The sequence below is a fragment of the Lonchura striata genome, chromosome 13 (genome assembly GCF_046129695.1).
Source record: "Lonchura striata isolate bLonStr1 chromosome 13, bLonStr1.mat, whole genome shotgun sequence".
NCBI classification, from domain to species: Eukaryota; Metazoa; Chordata; class Aves; order Passeriformes; family Estrildidae; genus Lonchura; species Lonchura striata.
Window position 1 is genome coordinate 9,624,775 of NC_134615.1, and position 24,555 is coordinate 9,649,329.

Here is a 24,555-nt window from a genome sequence, read left to right on the forward strand (position 1 = left end):
CATCATTATACTTTGATCACCCACCACATATCTAGATCTTCTTTCTTCTCCTATCACTTTGGATGAAAAATCTGTAATTTGTAATAGAAACATTTGGTGTGAATCTTTAAACATTCTTGAATTTCATAATACTAAGTTTCATCCTAACTTTAAAAAAGTTTTCTGATTCTTTCCATATTTTATTCTGATTTCTCCCTCAGTAAAGAACGCTTTGTAAGTCTGCCTCAGCAGATTTCATTAGTATATGTCTACTTCTTGCACCAAGGGTCACTAAAAGTATGAAAATATGAAATATAACCAATCTAAAAACTTGGAGTAACTCCACTGGGAGCCATTAGGAGCAGCCTCAGTAGCATAATTATTCTCATAACTAAGCAAAAAAGAGAGGAAAAGGCTTTTATTTATTCTTATATATAAAAGAACAGAAAATAAAGGTTCCACATTAAAAAAAAAAAAAGATGATAAAAAAAATCTTTTGCATTATAGGCAAGTTTCCACAAGCTACTGTCAAAGTAGGTGTTTAAAAATAGCCTTAAGAGTATTTAGGTGATGATGACAGTGGGCAATTAATTAGCTCAATGCAAGCACAGGTTACCCTTATCACACCCAGGGCTCAAGCTGCAGTGTGTGAGCAGGCCCAGCTCTGATGTCAGCACAGTGTTTTTGAACTGCTGTTGTCCCCTGCAGCAATGCAGCTCAGAGTGATGCAGGAACGCACACTGCAACGTCACAGGCTCTTGGAGAATCAGCTCCTACCTTTCAACTGCAGCATCGAGACAGGCAAAGGCTACAGGCAAAGCCTCTTCACAGCAATTCCGAGGGGGAGGAAAGGGAGAAAGTTATGACAAGGGGACACTTTCATTGCATTAGCTCTTAATGGCGTGGCTCTGGATTGCCAACAGCTCCAAGAATTACAAACGAGTTCTTCTTTTGCCATTATCTGCTTTATGCTGGTTTAAAGGCAGTTTGAAGCCAAGGTTCTGCAACCTTGCTTCACAGAAAAGCTTACAGGAGGGCATAACAACGGTCAAGATCTTCACTGTACACCATAAAATTGAGACAAAATTATTTCCTTTGTCACTTCTTAAATGTCACCCTCCTTTTTCTGCCACTTCACTGAGGTTTCATAGGGGCATATCTACACACACAGTAGCAGGTGAGATTTTGCTTTGCATCAAGCAGCAAGCTTAGCTCTGGTGCTACTATTCACCGCCCTACTTCTGCTTTGTAGTCCTAGGAAGTTGGTTATTTTGAAAAAAAAACAATAATTTATGGTCCTCTGAAACATTACAAATATTCTATTTCTGTAAGCTTTGTGCTTAACTGCGCAACTGTGAGAGGTTTGCTATCAATCTCAGAAGAGTGAGTTTTTACAGCATGTACAGCTAAAGCTTTAAACAACACTTGGGGTTTCAGCAACCAAAGGCAGGGCAGAGACATTCAGCACACTGGGAAGTGGCAGTAACTCCTAATCCCTTCCTATGCACAGCTAAGGGGAGAATTTCTTTTTCCCAGCCCACAAACATTGTCAGCTGGGCACCAGACACAAATGGAATTCTCCAAATGCATTCATTGCAAGAAATACATAAGCAAAGCAAAAGAAGCCAGGATTCTCCTTTGTTCAGCCTTTCAGATTTTAGTCAGAGATGGTCATAAAGTTGAAAAGTTTTGTTTCCATCTCCAGGAACCATAAAAGCAAACAATATATAATAGTGGAAGCCAGATAGGAGTCAAACACATGCCCTTCAAGAAATGTCAGGGATTTTTCATGAAATGTAAGGGAGAAAACAAGAGGAAGGGTGAAAATACTCTCCCTGAAACTGACATTTTGATGATGCTCCAGGCAATTTCATTTAGGCTTTAGCTGCTGCCTTGCTGAGCTGCCTTTGATGCTGCCCCAGGCAGTTCTCATCTAGCCTTTGGCTTCTGCTTGGTCAGACACCTTTTGGTGCCATTTCTGATTTGCGTGAGCAGCTCTTATCAATTTCACATATTTGTGACTCTTTTTGCCCATTCTACAATTATGTAAATCTTTGATGTAATCTTAGATTTTAGGCTTGGTCTTTTTAATTTTATTTCCTTCAATTTTTTTTCTTTCCTCTCTAAAACTGACTCAGAAAATCCCATTCTTTCTGCCCAAGGGAATGCTTCACGTGCTTGCTTTGAGATTTTTTATAATGCAGATTAGAGAAGTATACTTTCTTTGTGTGTATCTCTTATTTGAGTATTTTATACACAAAATGTTGAGTGCAAGTCTGTCAGAAACAGATATTCAATACCCTTCTACTCCAGGCAATTTATCTTGGCCTTATTGAGCAGGGCTGTAAGAGATCTACAATAAGATGGCTGCTGAGGCTGTGAACACCTGCTGATCACCCCTGCATTCATAGAAAGAGTAGTAAAAAGCTGACAGCAGATCTCTTCTTCCCTCATGATACTTGAACTTAGTTTTTCCTTGACTGAAAAAGACCTGAATTTAGATTAGACTGTTGCACAGAGGTGTCATCATTTCAACTAACTTGAATAGCAGGAAAGAAATGTTTGACCAATCAAATATTCCTAGATTTTTTTTCCTCATTTTTACTGTCCATTTTCATTCCTCACATTTCATATATATTCCTTTAGATCACACCCTGTGACTTTTCAAAGCAATAGACCAACTTCAAAGAACATTCAAAGAAAGTCTAACTATTAAAGGGTCTCCATAATTTTAACCTTAAACAAACTGTATTGCATACATAAATCTATCTTCAGATTTATATGCCACTTCCACAGTGCCACACCACAAGACTAAAATCATTGCAATGGATATTAATTCTGCAAAGGAACCACTGCAGACATTTGGAGATGCTCTCAGAGTAGGGTGTACTTATCTAAACAGATGATGCATAATGACTGCTCCACTAACAATGCTCCACAGGTACAGTTTGGTGGTTTGTTTGTTCTCTCTGGTTTTTTTATTTCTGAAGAAGTTTATTCACAGAGAAAAAAAATTGATCAACAATTCAAATCCAAGAAGTAAACGTAAACCCTGAATTCTCAAGTTTAGTAGCACTGAGTTTTCAGGACATAAAAATGATGCAAGATGGCAAAGAACTCAAAGATAACTTTCTGGTGAGATCAAATTCCCTGGGGTGACCAACATTTTAGCAAAAAGCCATCCAAGTTCTGCAGTTTATCTCTAAGGAAAACAAACATGAGAATGAATTCTACATGGAGAAAGGCACTGCACATACCCAAAAGCATTACCATACTTTTCATCTACTTCATAATGCTGCAGCCCTGACATCTTATAGCTTTTGTATTCATGCAAATGAACTTTTAACTTTAGGAGGACAGAACATTAAGCAGCATAAATTTACATGAGGCTAATGCTTGTACGAATGCACAAAAACAATCACAGAGATCTGTTTGGATGATTTACACAATGTCATGCTGGCATTTTACTTTCATGTTTGGCTGGAAAATGCTCAGTACTGATGCTCAGTAATACAAGGTGAACAACACTTCCCAAAGAAACACCTACACACCAGAATTTGCTTAGTCATTTTATAATTATTATTTTTTTGAGCTCTGATATCAGAATGTAGTTCCTTTTTGCTGCAATATTTTAATATTTTATTTCTGTTCTAACCACACTGGAATTTGAATTCAGATTTAAGTCTTTAAAAAATCTACAACCATTCTTTCCCAAATAATCATAGAATGAACATTAAGGAATTGGAAAGGATCTTAAAGATGACCTTGTCCCATCCTCCCCTGCCATGGTCAGGGACACCTCCCACTAGACCAGGTTGCTCCAAGCTCCTTCCAGCCTGGCCTTGGACATTTCAAGGCTTGAAGCATCCACAGACTCCCTGGAAAACCTCTTTTGGTGTCTCACCATTCTCACAATAGGGAATTTCTTCCTGGTATCTAACCTGTATTTCCCCTCTTTCAATTCATGCCCATTTCTCCTTGTCCTGTAACTACTGTTCCATCACAGTACCTCATTTTGTCAAAAAGCTCCACAAGTAGCAAGCACATTTTGCCAACATCTCTGAGAATGCCCCCCCCCCCCCCCCAGTCAGAATAATATACTGTTTGGGATGAGGCCATATCTGCCAAACAGCTGAGCCAGGTTAGCAAACTCAAAACTTGCATCATTGCCAAAACTCAGAATCCTTAAAAAAATTCCACCCAAAAAAAACCCCAACAAAAACCCCCAAATGCCACACTTGTTAACAAACCCTTCTATAAATATTAGCTGAAATCCTCACTTTCATGGTGAACCACAAAATGTCTCCTTTAGCTCTACCAGCACTTGTTCAGCTGGGATCAGATCTTTCATGGGAGCTCGTTGTGGTCTCACAGGGAGAAGCAGAAGGGCAGGAACAGCTCTTTTCACTCTCAGGACCAGAGAGAGGACTTGAGGAAATGGCTGGGAGCTGACTCAAGGGAGGTTTAGATTGGAGAGCAGGAAAAAGTGGGCAGCCCAAAGTGTGGCAGGGCACTGGAACAGGCTCCTCAGGGTGGTGGCACAGCTCCAAGGCTGGCTGAGCTCAACAAGTGTTTGGACAACCCCGAGGCACACAGTGAGTGAGACTCTGGGGCTGTCCTGGGCAGGAGCAGGAGTTGGGCTTGCTGATCCTGATGGGTCCCTTCCAATTCAGCACATTCTGATTCCATGATAATAATTTTATAATCTGTTAGGTAATTGAAAATATCACACCTCTGTAGCTCCTTTTCTCCTAAATTATGATTATAAAACGTGTGCTGTTAAAATGGCCTTCCCATTTTCTACCCTCTCTACCTGGATAGTTTATTCCCACCCATATATTGACTGATAGCCCCCAGAGTTTATACAAATTACTTTTGCTCAAGAATATTATTGTGGTGTCCTTTAATTACTGCATCACCAGTGACTACAGTTACCAACAGTACAGTGAACTGAGTTGGGTAAATCATTATCTACTGAGGCTTAGATGTCACAAACGTGCTGGGAAAGAAATAAATTATAGATCAATAGTACTGGGACTGAAATGATCCATCCCACTTAATTAGAGCTACCATATTTCAGTACAGTTAACAGTTAAAAAGAAAATGAAAAAATCAACCCCTTAAATAAATCTTAATAAGGTCAGTCCTTAAACTACCATTCTACAAAGATGGGGGAGGTTTTAATGCACAATCATAAAATAATTTAGCAGCAATATCATTAGCAAGATCTGAATTTCAAAAGAATAGTTCTCCATACAGCCAGTATAAACCACTAAAGCTTCACAGCTGAGTAGCTGGGAAATTGTTGTTAGGTTTCTAGAGGATGGTTCAGCCTAAATTTTTTCAAACATATCTCTGTGTCAAGTTTATCCTGCATTTTGGGGGATTTTCAGGAGCTTGAACTGGTTAAAATGGTTGACTGGAGCAGGTAGGCATCCACCAGTGTGTTCACCTATACCAAACTAAATCTTACCATTGGAAGCCATAACAAGCCGAGCATAAAACTGCTATTATTAAGTAAAATAAATTTAAGGGGAAAAAAATTCCATAATTAAAAGTAACTACAAAAAAACTCAACAGATATTTGCTCCAGTCATTAGTGGAAGAGTGGTTCTCTCCTTTAGCCCAAAGAGTTATATCTATATGAAGTATTTATGTGAAATATTTACTGTCCCCTTGCAATTAACCCCCAGCCCCAGAACAGCCCCTAGAGTGGATGTGGTTGTTGTCAAACACACTTTGCATCCTCAAACTGTAAGTAAAACCTAACCCTCAACCAATTTATGACAAAGTAAAAAAATTAGGTTTTGCCCCTATTTGAAACTGGTCCAGGACTACCAAGAAAAAAAAAATTAAATTAGTAAACTAAGGAAAAGAGGAAAAAAAGAAACAAAAAGGACCAAAAATCACGCAGTGCAAAATAAATAGAGTAACAAAGAGCAGGTATTATCCTAGGAGCGACACAGTTCTAAGTATTGTTACCACACAGCTCAAAATCACACCCTAAGAATAGCAGGCAAAACCCACGTTAAGCCCTCCAAGGCGCCCTGGGGTCGCGTTGCTGTGTTTAGCAGGGTCCTGTCCCGCAGGAGAGGCGCGGGAGCCCGGCGTGTCCAGAGCGCCTCACGAACCCCTCCTGCAAGGTCCCGCTGCCATTTAACCCGGCAGCACCGCGGGGACAGGGCTGCGGCACACGGCCGCACGGAACACCCCGAGGAGACTGGAAAAAAAAGAAAAATAGAAGGGGTAAAAGGTGGGGGAAAGGGGAAAAAATAAAAATAAAAATAAAAAAACACCGAGGCAACAAGGCTAGGCAGCGCTGTATTGCGCCCGCTCCCCTCAGGGCGCCCCGCTCCGCGCCTGCGTCACCGCCGCGCGCCGGCGCGTGACGTCACGCCGCGCGAGCCCGCGGTGACGCCGGGGCCGCGCCGGCTGGAAGGTCGCCGCGGGGACGCCGCCATGCTGTCCGTGGCCGCCCGCGCCGGGCCGTTCGCGCCCTTCGTGTCCGCCGCCGCGCACGCCGTGCCCGGCCCGCTCCGCCCGCTCGCCCCGGCCGCCGCGCACCGGGACCACAAGGTGCCGCTGGACGTGAAGCGGCCTCTGCTCTGCCGGGAGTCCCTGAGCGGCCGCGCCGCCCGCGGGGGTCTCGTCGCCAGCGCCAGCCTGAACGGTGCGGGCCGGGGGAGCGGCGGGGCGGGCCGGAGCGGCACCGGGACTGCCGCGGGCTCAGCGGGGCCCTGCCGGCGCTCCCGGGCACCGCCCGGCCCGGCCCGGCCCGGCGGGCGGGGGAGCCGAGCCGGGAGGGGACAGCAGGCGGGCGGGCTGCGGGGGCTGGGGCCGATCGGGGTTCTTAAATGCTTGGTTCTGTTGTCACCGGTGTAATTGGCACCCACTTACAGCTGCAGAGCTCGTTCAAGGGCACCTGAATGCCAGCTTCCTTCAATGACTGAGCGGGGCAGGCTGCAGGGACCGCAGTGTGTCACCTCTGCCCAAGTAGGGTCAGCCCCGAGCACAGCACTGTGTCCGGGCGGGTCGGGATGTCCCCGGGGTATCCAGGGATATTGAGGGGGACAGCTCAGTGATTTTTATTTTACTGCTGAGGAAATGCAGCTAAATCCTGTCATTCGGGAAGGCTTTTATACGCGGACACAGGAACAGAGGGGTGCAGTGAGAGCACACCGTGTGTTTTACCCAGGTGGGGAAAGCATCGGCCAGGGAGTAACGCCGAGGTGTTCTTCAGAGCCCGACCTCTGCCCGAAGGGCTGTGGCTGGCACTGCAGCTCCTGGAGGGCTGCTGCCCAGCTGTGCAGCTCTCACTGCAGCTCCTGGAGGGCTGCTGCCCAGCTGTGCAGCTCTCACTGCAGCTCCTGGAGGGCTGCTGCCCAGCTGTGCTGCTCTCACTGCAGCTCCTGGAGGGCTGCTGCCCAGCTGTGCAGCTCTCACTGCAGCTCCTGGAGGGCTGCTGCCCAGCTGTGCAGCTCTCACTGCAGCTCCTGGAGGGCTGCTGCCCAGCTGTGCAGCTCTCACTGCAGCTCCTGGAGGGCTGCTGCCCAGCTGTGCAGCTCTCACTGCAGCTCTTGGAGGGCTGCTGCCCAGCTGTGCTGCTCTCACTGCAGCTCCTGGAGGGCTGCTGCCCAGCTCTGTAACTCTCAGTGCAGCTGCTGCCCAGCTCTGCAGCTGTCTCTGATGGAATGTTCTACCTCAGCTGGTGCAGAGTGCACACGTTTAATTCTGGGAGGGCAGTGCCGTGCTGAAGATGCTCTGTAGCAATTAGACTGTACTTCATCTGACCCTCAGCTGTAAAGGGTTTGTTCAGGTGAAAATTCTACAAATCTGGAACTGACATGGCTGACATTTAGCTGTGCTCTACATTTTAATTAACATCAAACATGCTTTTCACTGAGTATAGCAGACTTTTTAGAAGTTAGTCATATTACATGTTACTATTGCTTTAAGTCTATACTGAAATAACTTAATATGGAGCACTATCTCAGAATTTTGATTTTTGGTTTAATTTCTTTGCAGTTAAAAGCCTATAGCAATTACTTTCTCAATGCTGAGTTTCTTCTAAGTAAATATAGTTATTATCCTCATTGTACTGCATATAAATCCCTGAGAGCTTAAGTACTTTGAGACATCTGTTAACTTTGTGCCAACTGACAGAAAATATAAAGACTAAATAATACTCTTCAAGTAACAGGTTGTACTTTGGCAAGTAATTTGTTCTGTCTTTGCCATGTTCTTTTCTTTGGCTTATAGATTTTCAGTGGAGGACACAGCTTTCTTTTGCTGGAGAAACGCATGGGAGACCTTTTAGTTATCCTTCATATCCTGTTATTTGAGCACACGGGTTTGATGGGGGAATCCCACTTGAAATAGAACAGTTAGCCCTAAATCTTTTAAAAAGCGAGCCTGGGGTCTGGAGGTGTAAAATTATTTCCTGTGGCTTTTAGCTGGGACAACAATTTAATATAAAAGAGGTTGCCTGGTATTTTTAATGATAAAAATGCTTAACCACACACTTAATATTATTGCAGGCGTAGAAGTTACTTCAGACAAATAATAGAACAAAAATTACACTGCAGATGTGCAAACTTCACTACATCAGATTTCTTCTTAGTAGCTCTTTACAAGAAACATTTGAATAGAAAACAGGTCTGTCTTTTCTAGTCATGGTATCCTACTGGAGCATTTTCTTGACATTTACTGAAAAAACAGTTCACTTTTTTTCCCAGAAGCCCAGAACTTCTGACAGATTTTCTGCACCCTGATCAGGTTTCTTTTTCAAAGAATAGGAAACCAGTTTCACAGATCACCTTTGGTGTACCAAAAATTCTCTTTGAAAACCATCTTCATACAACATAAAATTAAAATGCTTAATTAATGGAATCCTACCCAGACTTTGGAATAACTTTTACCCATTATTCCAAACCTGCCACTAAAACAGTATAATTTCAAATGCATGCCAGTGTTTTACCTGGACGTGGTGTCACCTGCTGTCCTTTTCCATGCAGCCCCCGCTGGCGTGCGCTGTGTCCACAACGATGTCACGGTGCCCGACTTCTCTGCCTACCGCCGCCAGGACGTGCAGGATGCCAGCGCCTCTTCCCAAGGCAGCAGCAACTCCAGGAAAGGCTTCTCCTACCTGATGACTGCAGCGACAGGTGTGGCAACTGCCTACGTTGCCAAGAATGTTGTCACCCAGTTTATTTCCAGCCTGAGTGCCTCTGCTGACGTGCTGGCCTTGTCAAAGATTGAGATCAAGCTGTCTGACATTCCAGAAGGCAAGAACATGGCTTTCAAGTGGAGAGGGAAGCCCCTTTTTGTGCGTCACAGAACCCAGGCAGAAATTAGTCAGGAGGCTGGAGTTGATGTGTCTCAACTGAGGGATCCGCAGCACGACTTAGACAGAGTGAAGAAGCCCGAGTGGGTGATCCTGGTGGGCGTGTGCACTCACCTGGGCTGCGTCCCCATCGCCAACGCCGGGGATTTTGGCGGGTACTACTGCCCCTGCCACGGCTCCCACTATGACGCCTCTGGCAGGATCAGGAAAGGCCCTGCTCCCCTAAACCTCGAGGTCCCAGTTTACCAGTTCATTGGGGATGACACGGTGGTGGTCGGCTGAGAGACGAGGTGCCTGCTCACTTCCATGTTCCTGGGAATAATGTTCACCAGAAGGGTTAACTGAGGCATACTGTAAAACCTGAAATTAGCTATCTAGATTCTCAAGCAGAACTATGCTTGAATACTCTGTTTGATTTCAATAAAAACTTGGAGTGAGCACTTGTTCCTGACTTAAAATAAAGTGTCTTTCTTTATGTACACATTTCTAGTGTGTCCAGCCAAGGAGATGCTACAGCAGACCCAGAACACAGAGCCCTTCTGAAGGGCTGCTGATTCAAGGCATTGAGCTACAAAGCCACAAAGAGATGTTTCAGCCAGCATTGTTCCTGCCAATATAGCATAGAGCTGGTGTTTCACTGCATGCAGAACAGGAGGAGAAACAAGGTTTGCTATTTCTAGAACAAAGCCAAAAGACACCAGTAATCCTGTACTTTGTGTTTCCTTCCCGTTCTTTACCACTGGTATGAAAATACTTCTGCACTGCACTGATGTGCTCCCTCAGTTGTAGAATAAAAACTAAAATCCTCAGAAACTACAGAAAAGTCTGAAAGAATTTTCAAGATGCAAATAATAAAAGCTTACTCACAATAAACTAGTAAAAAAATCAGATTGCTACAATTAAACAGTATTAACCAGAGACTACAGTGTGGTCTGACATAATACTGTTCTGTGGATATAGTGAGGGAGAGTTCTGTCTGATACCACTTTCACAATAGAGGTTGTCATTCATTTCAGTGACTGTCACAATCTAGCAAGTAGCAGTCAGTAAAAATTGAAAACCATTGTGTGCAGCCTGTTTGGTGAACAACTGACATCCTTTGTGCATGCAGATATTTCTGAAGTACAATTTTCTTTGTGCTTCATGAAAAGAAAAGATTGCTCTCTCCCTCTCTTCAAATGGATCTAGACAGCATAAAGCTGCTGTAGCTGAAGCAAAGGGACAAGTAAAGAAAGGTTCAGGCAGGTGAAGTTAAAGCCAATCCTGCATAAAGACACAGATTCTGACTTGGATCTCGTAAAGCCCACCCAGAGGAGCCCTTCATGACTGCCAAGGAGCCAGGGGTAGGTGGGTGGTTACAGTGGACACTTGAGCCATGGTGCAACATTCCATTAACTCCCAGTTCTGCCGCTGACTCAGAGGCATCCCCAGGGATGGCCAGAGTCTGGAAGGTTCTAGAGACCATGGCATGAAGAACAAGGGCAATAACTGGGAAATGTCAACCAGAACTCTATTTAACATTACCCTGCCTTAGGGGTTTGTGTCTTAAAAGGGAGATTTTATTTTCCACATATCTAGCAACTTAGAAAAACAGCAGTAACTGAGAGGTCAGACAAAACTGATAAAATTTGGGTGAATGTCATCAAGAGAAATGTGGGTTTGGAGCCATTTCCATCTGCAACTCAGCCCCCGCTAATACAAGGTCTTGAGGTGCTCTTCAGACCAGGATTGGTAGCAGTGGTACAGCTAGGAGCAGTTTGCTCATTCCCACACCCATCAGAGGTACTGCCATCATTTGTCAGTAGTGTTTGCACTGAGAGGAGGAAAGGGGGACCTTGAGCACTTCAGCAAGGCTCACTGTGTTCAGAAAATTTGTGTAGGAACTGTAAAAGAACAGAAGTTGTGACATATAACATGGTCCGTTAGGTAAACAGCTGTATTAATTCTACACTTTCAAAATTAATGATGCTTCAATTTATTAAAGCCTTCATTTATATTTTATGCCTATTAAAATACAAAATGCTCTAATCCTATTTGTAAGCAGCTAGAATACTAGAAGGTGATAAGTAATAACCTCCATGGATTTATCAGGAACAAGTCAAGTCAATGCAATCGCATTTGTTGCTATAGTAGGCCTTGGAAAACAGGGATATTAGCAGTAGTTACCACAGTTTTAAATAAGATTTTCACACCATCTCACAAAATGTTCTCATGTCTATCAAGGAACCTGGTATAAATTGGACTATTTTAGAGAATTGCTGTTCCCAAAGCAGTGCTGGTGGATGAACTACCAGCAATTCCCTGTTGGAGCAACAAGTCATGCTGTGAGGAGCCCAGTGAGAGCCTGTGAATCCAGCACTGCCCACTGTTTGTTAATCAGCTGGCAGAGAATGAGCTCTGTAAAGCTGGATATGGTGGTGAACTGGGTACAGCTGCTAACTTTGATGCAAAAAGGATTAGAATGAAAATTAAACACCCTGCAAAGCCAGCATGTGTTGTGATAGAAACTAATAGCTAGGGAGCAGGTCTGCAGAAAAGGATCTGGGATACCCATGAAAACACGAATGGATGGTTTATAACACTGTCAACAGATCAAACATTAAAATAACTTGGAAGATTAAAATCTGTGGGGATAAATTATAATGTTAAATTGAATTGAATTCTTGATACAGGAATAAGGCAAGCTGAGGGACTGGACAAATTAATGGAAGAAATAAATTACTGATTACAGAACATTCCTCTTGCCAGAAAGTTGCAAGAGAGAAAAAAATTGAGGGAAATACCACTGAATGCATGTGTTATGCTGGATTATTTTTTAAGTGTCAATTTATAGCCTCAGAGGTAGGTCACTGAGTTATCTGGGCATTTTTCTGACTTATTATAGTCGTCCTTGTGTTGTTTAACATGCTGCAGCACCAAGAGAAACAACACATTGTAACTTGGTTTGCTCAAAGAGACACAGAACTGTTGGTATTTATTGCCTAGCACTACTGCCAACCCCTTTATGTCACAGCTGTGATAGATTTTCTTAATTAACTATTTAGCATTATAACATTTTAATAACCTCAAGACATAAATTATGACATTGCCTTGTTCTAGCAATGCATAATCAAAATGTACCACATTGTTTGCTAAATGCACTTTTCCCCCTATGACATTAGCAATTTAAAATGAGCAATTCTGGAATTAAAGAACATTTGAAATGCATATGTTTGTTGGTTTACCCAACTTCTACAGGGGTTTGGAACATGAGACAGGAGGAGAGTGTCTTTTCTGCCATAAGTAATAGAGAATTAGCAGGAGAACTGAACAGAGAACAGAGTACTGATGGCTCATGTCTTTCATCAGTCAGTCAAAGAATTGGCAACTGTACAATGACTTTGTCTTCTCCCACACCAAGCAGAAGTTACACTCATAGAGACAAAGGTGGATCAGAAGGTAAACAGTACAAATGAAAGGGTCTTGCTTCTGGACTCAGCACAAGCCTGTATTTGAGTTACCTTTAGTATAAATTCTACAGTAAAAATCACCTTTAGCAAAAATTCTACAGTAAAAATCACCAATATAGCTTTCTACAAGCAATCTCATGGTGGTGTTGGACTTAACACCGTAAGAGAACCCCAAATACTCCTCAGAGTTATCATATAATCTACAAGTAATTGCAATACACAGAAGGGTAATCAGTAAGGTTGGAAAAGACCTCTAAGATAATGCCAGCCTCTAGTTCCCATCACAAAGAAAAAGTGCCAGCTTCTTGAAAAACTCTGCTGGTTTCCACAGCCCTAGGATGATCAAAAGAGTTTCTGAGAAAGGCATCATCTCCTAGGAGGTCCAGGAAATTTTATATGTATGGGGACTTAATAGTTGAAAGGAGTACTTAAAACCATAATATAAACTGCTTGAATAATATATCATGAGAGGGTAGATTTGGCATGCACTGAAATTTGCCTTCCTTGTCTACCTTTTTGAAAGTTAAAGAACTAGCAAGAAGCAACTGAAAGTTTTATTTCACAGGTTAACAGCAGCAGGGCTTTTTGTCAGTCTGTGTGGGGACCAGGAGGAGGAGGATGGCTTTGTAACCATACTTGTGCATAACTCACACAGAACTGGTGACTGACTACAGCACTGACTACATTTAGGCCACATTGCTATCTGAAAACAAACCAACTCAAAATTGGAGGTTTCCATCTGGCTTGCAACAAGTGGGACAGAGCATTTCAGGTGTCAGCTGGAACTGTCCCCTGAGGATGTCACCTCTACACAGCAATCTATCAGTTGTGTCAGGCTACAGCTGGGCTTCCCCATTATTTTCAGATCCAACGGAACTGCAATTTTAAATTAAGCAGTAAAATCAGGAGCAGTAAAATCAGTGGCTTTTCCAGCAGTTTGCCTGGGATTGTAGATACCCCAAAGGTCCAAAGTACACTGAGATACTGTGCAAGCTAGAAAATAACACACACAACAAGATGTGACTGTGATTGAAGTACCTAGAGTGGCAGGGAACTTCTGACCTAGCAGGAATTCTTTCTCTATAACAACATCAATTTTGACTGCCTGATTAAAGACTGCATATATAGATCAATATGTTTTTCTTTTCACACTTGGATTTAAATGCTTTTCACACGTGGATATGCTTGTATTTAAATGGCTTTACTTGGACTATAATATTTCCAGAAGCAGAAGCCACTATTTATTCTTGTTTTCAGTTCTTTTAATACCTCTTCTTCAGATTACAGTACAAAATAAAAAGATCTCTCTCCTTGCCACTGTACTTGATACAGACTAGGAAGATAAATAACTGCTTCAAAACATTTGTGGTTTTTTCCAACTAAACAAAGCATTGGTATTTTCTCCCAAGGCATATCTGACATTGTATATCTGATACAGAAATTCTTGCATTATGGTAACAGAAAAGAAAAAAACTTACCTATATGATTCTATATGTTTATTGTACATGCAAGTAAGTATATGTCAGGCTGTTCAAAATTTATCATTTAATATTTACGATGGTATTTTCTATATCAGCTTTACGAAGGTTGGAATTCATCCAGTAATTTTTGGGCCCAATCACAGTGACACTCAGAAGAGTTGTTTGTGATAATTTTTCTCTCCTTGCCTTGTGCCAATCATTTTTCAGAAACATTTGTTTTTGAGGACAGCTTTGTATTTTGACAGATAATGTGTCCTTATTTCATATTCATAGCAATAGATATGAGCCATTCTTACAAGCAGTCTATAAATCATCAACTTCTCCACCCTGAACTTCTTGCCATCTCTAGGCTGTTTTACTGAGGTCAGTAAAGGTTGGCATTTCCACCCCTATTTGTCTTCCAGAATTTTTCTCCTCTCTGCCTTTTCCTTCATTTCATTTCCCAGGCAAACACACTTCCACTTATGCCAGCAGGCATCACATCCATCAGCTTCTCTCAGGCAGGAGGGGCTCCACAGGCTGTGGACTGTGAGCAGCCACACTCTGAGCCCTTCACGTCAGCTGCACTCACAACCCCAGGGAAACACCCAGGGATGGAGCACTTGGGTGGGTAAAGAAAATCCTAGAAAACCAGTAATAAAATAATGGTCTAGCTTGTGGTTATGGATTAGGAAGCCCTGATGTCCAGAGCCCATCAACCTAGAAATAGTGTTTGTCTTAATTAATCCAGCATTTTTCCTACAAAGGAAGCATAAATATCTTCAAAGTTATCTCAAGTCAGCACAAAATGAAGCTGCTGCAATCAAAGCACAGCACACGGGAGGAGGCAAAACATCCTATAGGTGCAATGGTAGACTAAATATGCCTCATTTAAATACTAAACTGAACCATGTTGTGAAGCTTCAATCTTTAGAGGCAAAATAAATGCCCCATGAACAGTAATGAATTACAATTTACCAATTTCCAAAGCCCCACTGAGCACAGAATGGTCAGAGGCACAGTCTCTACCTTCGGGCAGAGAAGGTTCAGCAACCTATGAAAAATCGCTTGGATCTGTGACTGCATTCTTCCCATCATGTTCATGATGTTTAAGGCATTTTCCCTTCCATTTACCTTCCACAAAGCTCAGAGGCAGCAGAAATTGCCTCATTCTGTGATTTTTAGCTGTCTTTCATTCATCAGTAGTCTTATCAGCAGTATGTTTCTCCCAGGTGAGATACAATCTATTAACATTTTTGGCAGCTTCTTGTGTGTTGCTTTTTCAATGTTTTTACCCAAGTGGGCTTTAATGGAATGCTTTTTAGCTAAAATGTGTTTGTTTGGACAATACAAAACCAGTTTTCTCCACTTTCTTCTGTAATTAGCTTTATCAGTACCAGAGGAAAGAAAAAGCCAAACACTGTACATGTTTGGTCTCTATCATATATTCTTTGGACTTAGTTGCTAAACAATTCTTTTTTCTGTGCATCTTTTTGGAAATATCTACATTTATCTGTTCTATTTTGACATAAGTTACAGCAATTAAATAACACTGAAGTCCCTGATGAAAATTTTCTTTAGCAACTCATTTAACTCTCATCTAAGGATCTCGAAGTGCTATTCCCATTATCTTCTAAGCTGCCTCCCAGTTGCACTGCAGTTGTATTCTGAATGACACACTGCTTTGAAGTCTAAACCATACAAGTTTTGGCTTAGGAATGTTTTTGACAACTAATTGTAGTTTTTGATAGAACTCTTCTAACTCTGTGAGAACATATAGCTCAGTGTTTTCATTATTCTTGTTTCATATTTTATTTAGAGCAATATTACCTCATCACTCATTTGTCTCCAATCTCTGACTCCCCAGTAATGCCCTTCAGAGTAACCACATAAACTTCATGTGCAGCATCATTTACTTCTGTTTGAGTTATGCATTAATCTTTGATATATCCAACTCATTCCACCACGCAGTTATACTTGTGCACATCCTTCATAAGGTTTGAAGTCAGATTTCCTTTCAGCTGTGGAAGGCAATTCAGGTATGACAGCCTCTGTCAGGACACAGCTCCAAGTCCTGTCCTTTCCCCCATGGCCATTTTTAACCCCAGCAGAAGAACACTGATGGCAAGGAATGGCATCCTTGGAATACAATTCCTTGCAGAACAGCATGGGTAACTTTAAAACAGATTAAGGTTACGTAGGGCACCTCTGTACAGGTTCTATAAACTCTGTAGATTCCTCACAGACTGGCACCAACACATTTGATTGGTGACTGACCTGAATTTAAATTCTTTTAAACTCCTGTTTCATGAAGTACAAATCAGAAGAGAACATTACAGCAAGACAAGTAATTGACAGAAGTCTAAAGGCATCTGTTAGAAACAGACTATACCTTCTGCCAGCGCAGTATTTAACACCAGCTCCCTTTTCAGCTTGTAATTGTAAGTGGATGAGTCTTCTCTCACAGAGGAGAGTAAGTGGGTGGGAAGATGCTGGGGAATAATTTTAAAACTCTGTGACTGCACAGAAACCTAACACTGATCTTTTAAAGACATTTGAGGGAGCAGAAGAGAATGTTCTGAAGGATGTTCAGTGGTAGCACTCAGCTACCTTAAGTCTTCCCAATGCACCACATAGATCTCCCAAATCAACAATAAATAAAAGGACAAAGAAGGGATAAAAAGCATGCAGAAAAATCAGCAAACTACAAAAGCAAGGCAAAAAAAAAAAGGAAATGTGGATTCCACATTCTATCATTGCTTCAGAATGTGGGGAAGGCATAAAAACACAAGTGCAACAGAAGTTTCATGGAGTAAAGGTCCATTTGTGGATTTTGAACTCAAAACTTCCTGTTCAGTCTCTGGTTCAAGAGAAGCCCAGAGCAGAAGAGTGCTGAAAATCAGCACTGGAAATCCAGATGAAAGACAAATCTAGTCTTGCATATTTATTTTTCTCTTCCAACAGTATTTGTTACTGGTTGATGCTGTAGACAGGGTGGGCCACTCATGACCCCACACAACTCTCTCAAGGAGCTCAGTAGCACTGGAAATTGTCTTTCTCAGTGCCAATAACCTGCCTTTCATTTTGCAATATCTATGGCTAAGCATCAGATTGCTGCACATTTATTTAGGACTCTTTGGGTAAAGTACCCTTTATAGAGTGGGTGGCAGTTCCCAGTAATCCTGTTGTTATTATTATTACTGTAGGAAAGCTTTCAGTGTAAAAATGTTTATGGAGGCAAGGTTTATGCAGACTGATTTCACATGCACCTCCTACACTAAAGATACTCCATGGAATAGAAGGCACAATAATTCCATTATATGCTGCATGCAGAGGTTTGAATAGCCACTGTAATGTCTCCCTTAGAGCCAAGCCAGTTCCAGAGCAAACAGACATTCCATCTTCCAAATGAGACAGGAGAAGGCCAGTGAGAACATCTCTCAGGAGCAAAAACATTTAAAATGTACATATAAGCTTTTAAAACTGGCATATATTGTAGGTTATTGGTACTTGGATATTCAGTAATGAATGCTATGGTCAATAAATATCTTTGGGCAAGGTAAGGATGATCTTGGATGTACTCGACAGCTAAGGAGGAAGAGCAGCATAGGAACCTGTTTGGGATTGCATCAATTCATTTTTCCTGTGCTCTTTGGCAAGAAGATAATGCTCTCATTTACTTAAAAACATTTGTTGCTAATGTTACACACCATTTCATTATAGAATTTACTAAGTCAGGTCAATGCTTTATAGATGTTGCTTACAGAAATTATTAAATAAACTTTGGACCAATCCTGCAGTGCAGCACCAAGCTCCAAATCAAGGGGAAACAAGACTTTATCAGGTAATTCAGATTTGTAGGCACCCATCCTTTGTTTTGAACAAAAACCCCTATTTTTTTAAACTATTCATTATTTAATCAAGCCTATTTAGCTTAGAATGATTATCTACTTATTTCAGTCTTGTTAATGCAGTTGCAATTCTTCAAGCATTTACAGAAATAAATAAAAAACCAGGTCGGCTATCTGTTTTTTGTAAATAATATATTAAATTTTCTTCAAACAAAATAATTAATTCTGAACAGCAACACTGTGCAATAAAAAATTTCCCAATGAAGCATTCTGTAATTATAATTCCAAATCTTATACTATTTTTGTAAGTTGTGTTGGCTATTTGATAGATAATAAAACAAATTACTGTATGCTTTAATAGCAGTTGTCAAATAACACCATAATGCCCAACTGATGACTAATCACAATGTATAATTCCCCATAAAAGCTAATTGACAATTCATTTTCTTAAATACTGAAGGAATTAATCATGATGAACACTGCTACAATAAAATCCCAAGGAATTAGAAAAGATTTATCTCTATTTGAGCATTTCTGCAAATATTAGACCTACTGAAGAGAATAAATAACAAAGGTGGGTTGGAAACACAACGTCCTCCTCGTTCACAGACACAATATGAATTATGAGGATGTAGCTAAGGGGATCAGTACTTTTTTGTTGGTGCATCATGGTTTATATGCACAGTTGGTGCATTTGCTCTCAGGCCCTGCCACTCAGCTCTGGGACCATCACCTGAGTGCTTGCAAGTATATGACAGAAATTGGGAAGAAAATACAAATATATAAAAAAGAAGGTAGTAATAATATGGAACACAAGAAGGTGAACCCAAGATTAGCCATGAGGGTGATTTTTAGAGGTGGTTGATGTGAGGACGAGCGGGTGGATTTCAGGATGGACAGGAGCCACCAAGAGAGGCCACAGTTCTGGCTAAGGCCCCTCCCCTCCTCCCAAAAATTGGATAATTGGAACAATAAATTTTTCCACACTATATTAAATACAAAAAAGGAAAGCCAGAAAACATGATTATTATGTATCAGCTTGTCTAAGAATTCTTAGGCAGTAATTAAAATAAAAAGACATTTCCCTGCAGTTCTGCAGTGTCGTGGGAACGGGCAATTTGTGTCCTCCACTAAACTTCAGTGGGGTTTTAATGGGAAACTTTAGGTTGTCACAGTGGGATCAGTCAGAAAGTACAGGTGGCACAGAGTGGAACAAAATAAAAGGTGAAAGGCTATTGCTGTATGAGCACATGACAGTTTAAATTTGTTATACACTCTCAAGAGCACTCTGTCCAGCCCAGAGAAACTGTGCCCAAGGGCAGGAGCTTACCTGCCCTTACATACTAAACTGGCTTTTAAGCTGCTTAGGCTTCTTTCCTATGCTTTAATACGAGTTACTAGGCTCATTTGGACAGTTCTCTTCTATCCAAAATATTCATATTTTCCCTAGTGTTTAAGCAAAAACATTTTGCTTTATACTTTTTACAACATGCATTGCATTCCCAGCTACTGCAGCAACAAATTTTCTACAGCACAAGATTTTTGCTTTTATTTGATTAAAAGTTAAACTAAAGGAGAAAGGATGCTTTTTAATATAACTGATTTAAAAAAAAAAAAAAAAAAAAAGGCAAACAGTACTGAAATTCCTCCCTGTGAGGGTGGCAGAACAGGCTGCCCAGAGAAGCTGTGGCTGCCCCAGCCCTGGCAGTGTCCAAGGCCAGGTTGGATGGGGTTTGGAGTAACCTGGGATACTGTCCTTGCTCATGGAAGGGATTGGAGCTGGGCAATCTTTAAGCTCCCTTCCAACCCAAACCATTCTATCCCTGTGTGATTCTATGGCTGAAATGATCAGCTAAGTCATATAATCTGGAGCAGTCTTGAGATTTGTCTCAGTTCAGTAAAACAAGGTAACATTAGAGAGGAAATTCAGGCAACAATCTCTGCCTAATTAATCCATTTGCTTTTCTCATGGTTTTACCACATGCAAACAACTAAACTACAGTTTTTAAATGTCATTTATTTTCCTTACATGCAGAAAGAATTATATCAGTTTAAGTAGAGCACAGAACTAACCAAGCTACTAAGGGCCTAGAAGCCATATTCTACATCGTGATGTGCAAAAAACATCAGTCAATAAATTATAAACCAAAGAAAGCCCTAGCCAAAACAACAGCAACAAAAACAACCCCCACCAAACATAAACCATACTGGTAAAATAAGCTAAAGTATTCAATTATTAAATGAAACCATTTGCAGTGGGCAATTTTGAGACAATAGGCTGAAATGTAACAGAAAGCACATCATTGTCTGCTCAAAAGCTTGTCTGAAAGGAATGCTAAACTGTCAATAACACAAACACATCATAATCCATTTATTGTCCAATATTCCATAACAAACTTAGAATGGCCAGATCCTCTGGGAAAAGATACAGCGCTTGGTATAACACACTAACTACAAATCCATAATCCTGTTTACTGTTTTCCATAAAACAAGAGTATGAAAGCATTTGCTGAAATGGAAAGCCACACATCTCAGAGCTTTGTGTAAGTGGATAACAACAGACAGACTTCTGACTTCCTCTCTCCATCAGGAACTGCCTTCAGCATGACAGTACTAAATAATGCATGCTAGTGAGCCCTTCTTTGCATGGACCTTTGCATCTGCCACCTCAGCTGAAGCAAATCATCCCTGGTTTAAATTTCTTTTATGGCAAATACTGGGAAAGGCTTAAAAAAACCCACAAAACCAAAGCTCAGCCTGATATAGGATTCCCTTATGGATGTCATTGTCAGGAAACAGAAGTGAGAGGAGCAATTCATTAGGTTCAGTTAAAAGAAAGCCAAACTCTGAAAACTATTTCCACCTGTGTAGAACAATATTATCTATTTAGTACCACTAGTCCTCATGTTTCAAATTAATTACCAAACTAAACTGGGAGAACAGTCTTTTCCATTAACTGGGAAAAAAATAAAAAATCAGTAAACAGCTTGCTGGGTTGCCTTCCTGCAATCCCCTTATTGGAATCAAGGCACCGATCTTGCTGGAAGTTCAATGTGATTATCCGTGGACAAAACAGGATTTAAGTGATGTGCCAGCTGCAGTTTGTGTGTTTGTGTCCACACAGGTAGTGAAGTCAATTCTTTAATGTAAACACTGCCCAGGTTATTCTCGTGCTGAGGGGTGAATGTGTGTGCCAATAGGAACTTCTATTAGAGGAAATGGTTGTGTATTTTCACAGGATGATTTGCACCCTCTTGAAAAGAATCTGACCTGCTCCATCACATGAATCCCATATGTGAGGTCACACTGCTGCTTCCACACTGCATTGTGTTTTCACTGTTCCCTGGAGGGTTTTTTCTGGCTATAATTAGAGTTAATCACATTTCAAAGTACCAAGATAATTATCTCCATGTCAAATTAGCTCTTTTTAAATTAAAGACTGTCTCTGCTTAATTTTTCTCATTTTGAAAGAAAAGCAGTGATCCCCAGATCTTTTATGTCACTTCTTTATGAACATGAGGTTACGATAAGCTACTTTCTGAACCACTGCTTGAATGCAATTTATTTTACATAGCTTTGCATAATAAAATAGCATTTTAGATAACTTATTCAAAGGCCAGATAGTAATTCTCTGAGGATTTCATTAAATCACTCTTTTCATGTTAAATTAATGTGCCAAGTTAATTTTGGAATAAACAAACCAAGATATTGAATTGCTTTGTGATAAATATGTACTCCTTGCCTAGAATTTTATCATGTAATTTTAAATTTTTAAACTCCATATATTTGTGTACATCTCAAAAGCCTTACATTTATGTATTTGCTGGTACACACAATAAGATGTATTTAATAAACTAGTAAGTCCATGTTCATATCAAACCAAAATTTATCTTTCATCGTTATTTTGTATCCCATGTTTTCCTATAGCTTGAATGGCAGAGGGGACTTTTATGGAAGAAGTCAGTTCTAAACAAATTGACACAGAAAACCTGAAGGATAATGATAAGCTCTGACAAATGAGAAACAAGCAAAAAATGCAGCTCCACAAGAGCGAGACAGAAAACCTCAGTGCTGAAGCAAGATTTGCTTGACACCAGATTTCACAAGCCCACTCCCCTCATTTTCCCCCTTCAGTGAATGTACTGGGTGTGCTCCAGAACTGCACCATGCAAAATGCAGAGACTGGGAAAGCAGTTTGGCTCATGGCTGGAGTTTCAGCAGGCTGTCCCCTTGACTGGTGACACCGTGCAGGTGCCCAGCCCCAGGGAAGTGTTCCACAACCCTGCTGAGACACACCTGAGATGTGGGGAGGGTCCAAAGTGACACAGGGTGCACAGGCAGCTGCAAAGGAAAGCTGCTTTATTGCAAAAACCAGACTTTTCTAAGCAGTCAGGCTTTTAAAGGCTACTCGGTTTTAAATCATAACAAACATAATTCCACCATGATGTGAAGATGTGATTTACATAACCTGTTTTTCTATCTCTGATTCACCTGAGTCTCTTTCCCATAGCCCTTTTCTGCTTAGCCAAAGTAGCAGGCTTGAGCCATGGTTTTATCAGACCTTCCTTCAGTAAAGTTTTACCTACATGCAACACTGAGACACTCCATGCACCTCTGATCATGCAAGCGCTCCCTTCAGCCTTTAGCAATGGGGAAACAACACCACCACCCCTAAATCTGGGGTTACAAACACAAGTATATGCTGCCAAGCAGCACCTAATGCAGCATCTTCAGTGAGAGAGAGCTCTGGATGAGCTTTGTTGGTACAAAATAAGCTGGCAGTCCAGCAACAGCTATTTACTAATGCTCCTAGCAGGGAGAGAGATTGAACGTGAGATTTTTGAGCCAAAAGGTACCTTTGACAGCCATCAGCAATTATTACAATTGCTGTAACAATACAGTTGGATACATATTTTACTTTATTTCTTGGCAATATTTCATGTTACTTTTAAAGGATACAAAATCCGTTGCAATGCTAGCATTTCACGCTCATTTATGCAAGCATAATTTTGGAATTAGTGCTCTTGATATTTTCTTTTGATAAGGATGTAAAACATTCTTGAGAGTTATTTCATTTTTTTTAATCTTTTCAAGAAAATTATACTCAGCTAGAATAAATTATTTCAGTTTTTCTGCTACCAGTGAAGAACAATCTTATTTAGGGCAGTTCTTCAGCATGTACTACAAACTGGAGAAGGAGCACCCAAGCTGAACTGTCATACAGACACTGACAACATATTTTTATCTAGAAAAATTAGTTATTTCACAGCTTTGTAGCTGAAAAGTTTCTAGTGAAGGCTTTATAGAAAATAAAGAGATACTTTATTATATTTATGAAATTATTGTCACGCAGGAAAAAATGGTTTCTGGATTTATTCTTAGTAGTTATAAGGCCTAGGAAAGTTTCCCTTCCTTGTGCATCCATAATTATCCAGCTTATCTCACTGCAGGCTCTTGTGCCAGGTGGGGACAGAAGGGTCAGTGCCCCCCAGTCAGGAGCACATGGAGGAAGGGAGCCAGACTCTCATCATCCTCTCAAGATTTGTCACCATTTTTCTCCTACACCAGCCTTTTAGCAGCTAAACTATCCATTTTATTTCTCTTCTCTGTGTGACAGTATTATGGCAGATAATAATTCCTCCCTCTCAGAGAAAAGATTAAAAACATGTTTAATTTTAAGCAAAGGCTTTAGGCTCTAAACTCAAGAATAATAGAGCTCACCAAACCCACTCAGTAAAGTAACTCTACATAACCCAAACTTTATTGACATGAAGCAGCTGCCCAAGTTTTTCATTGACTCAGGCTGAAGAAATGTAGACAGGGAGTTCATAAATTATATTACCTTGGGTTTTGACACATATATTTGTACTTTTACAATAATAAACAAGTATTTCATAAAACCATAGAATGATTTGGACTGGAAGGGACCTTAAAGATCATCTAGTTCCAACCCCTCTGCCGTGGGGAGGGACTCTTTCCACCAGATTAGGTTGTTCAAAGCCATAGCTAAATATCATTTGCCAAAATATTTATTCTTTCCAGTGCTAGAAGAATGTGCAAACACATTCAAAGTTTGGGGATTGAATGAAAAAGAAAACCCAGTTTCTTCTGCATCATCTACACACTAAAGCAGAATGCACTCTAAGTGGAGTACACCTGTGGGAGTAGAGTTGATTCAGGTAAGTGCTCAAAGGGTTAAGTCCTTGGTCCATTTTCAGTGGTTTAAAATTCCCATCCCACTCCTAAAAAGTCATTATTTGTCTGAATGAAGAAGAAGAAGGAAGAGCAGAAAGTATGAATGCTAATGTGTGACTGGGTCCTGATCAGCACCCAGTTGTGACCACCAGTGCTCCTCAGTGGGGTGAACATTTGATGATAGGCTGCATGTGCAATTGAGCAACACAAATATACAAATATCTTCTCAGCTGCACTACAAGCCTAGGCTGCACTTCTGAAAATAATCTTTTTTTTTT

At 41.0% G+C, this 24,555-nt stretch overlaps 1 protein-coding gene across 1 annotated transcript; it reads left to right on the plus strand.

Moving 5' to 3' along the window:
* The first annotated feature begins 6,400 nt into the window (after window positions 1–6,400).
* UQCRFS1 (ubiquinol-cytochrome c reductase, Rieske iron-sulfur polypeptide 1) lies at window positions 6,401–9,767 on the plus strand. Its single transcript, XM_021540516.2, has 2 exons — window positions 6,401–6,649; window positions 8,994–9,767. Exons 1-2 carry the CDS (start codon window positions 6,439–6,441, stop codon window positions 9,602–9,604), a joined length of 822 nt encoding a protein of 273 aa, XP_021396191.2. The 5' UTR covers window positions 6,401–6,438; the 3' UTR covers window positions 9,605–9,767.
* The last annotated feature ends 14,788 nt before the right edge of the window (window positions 9,768–24,555 follow it).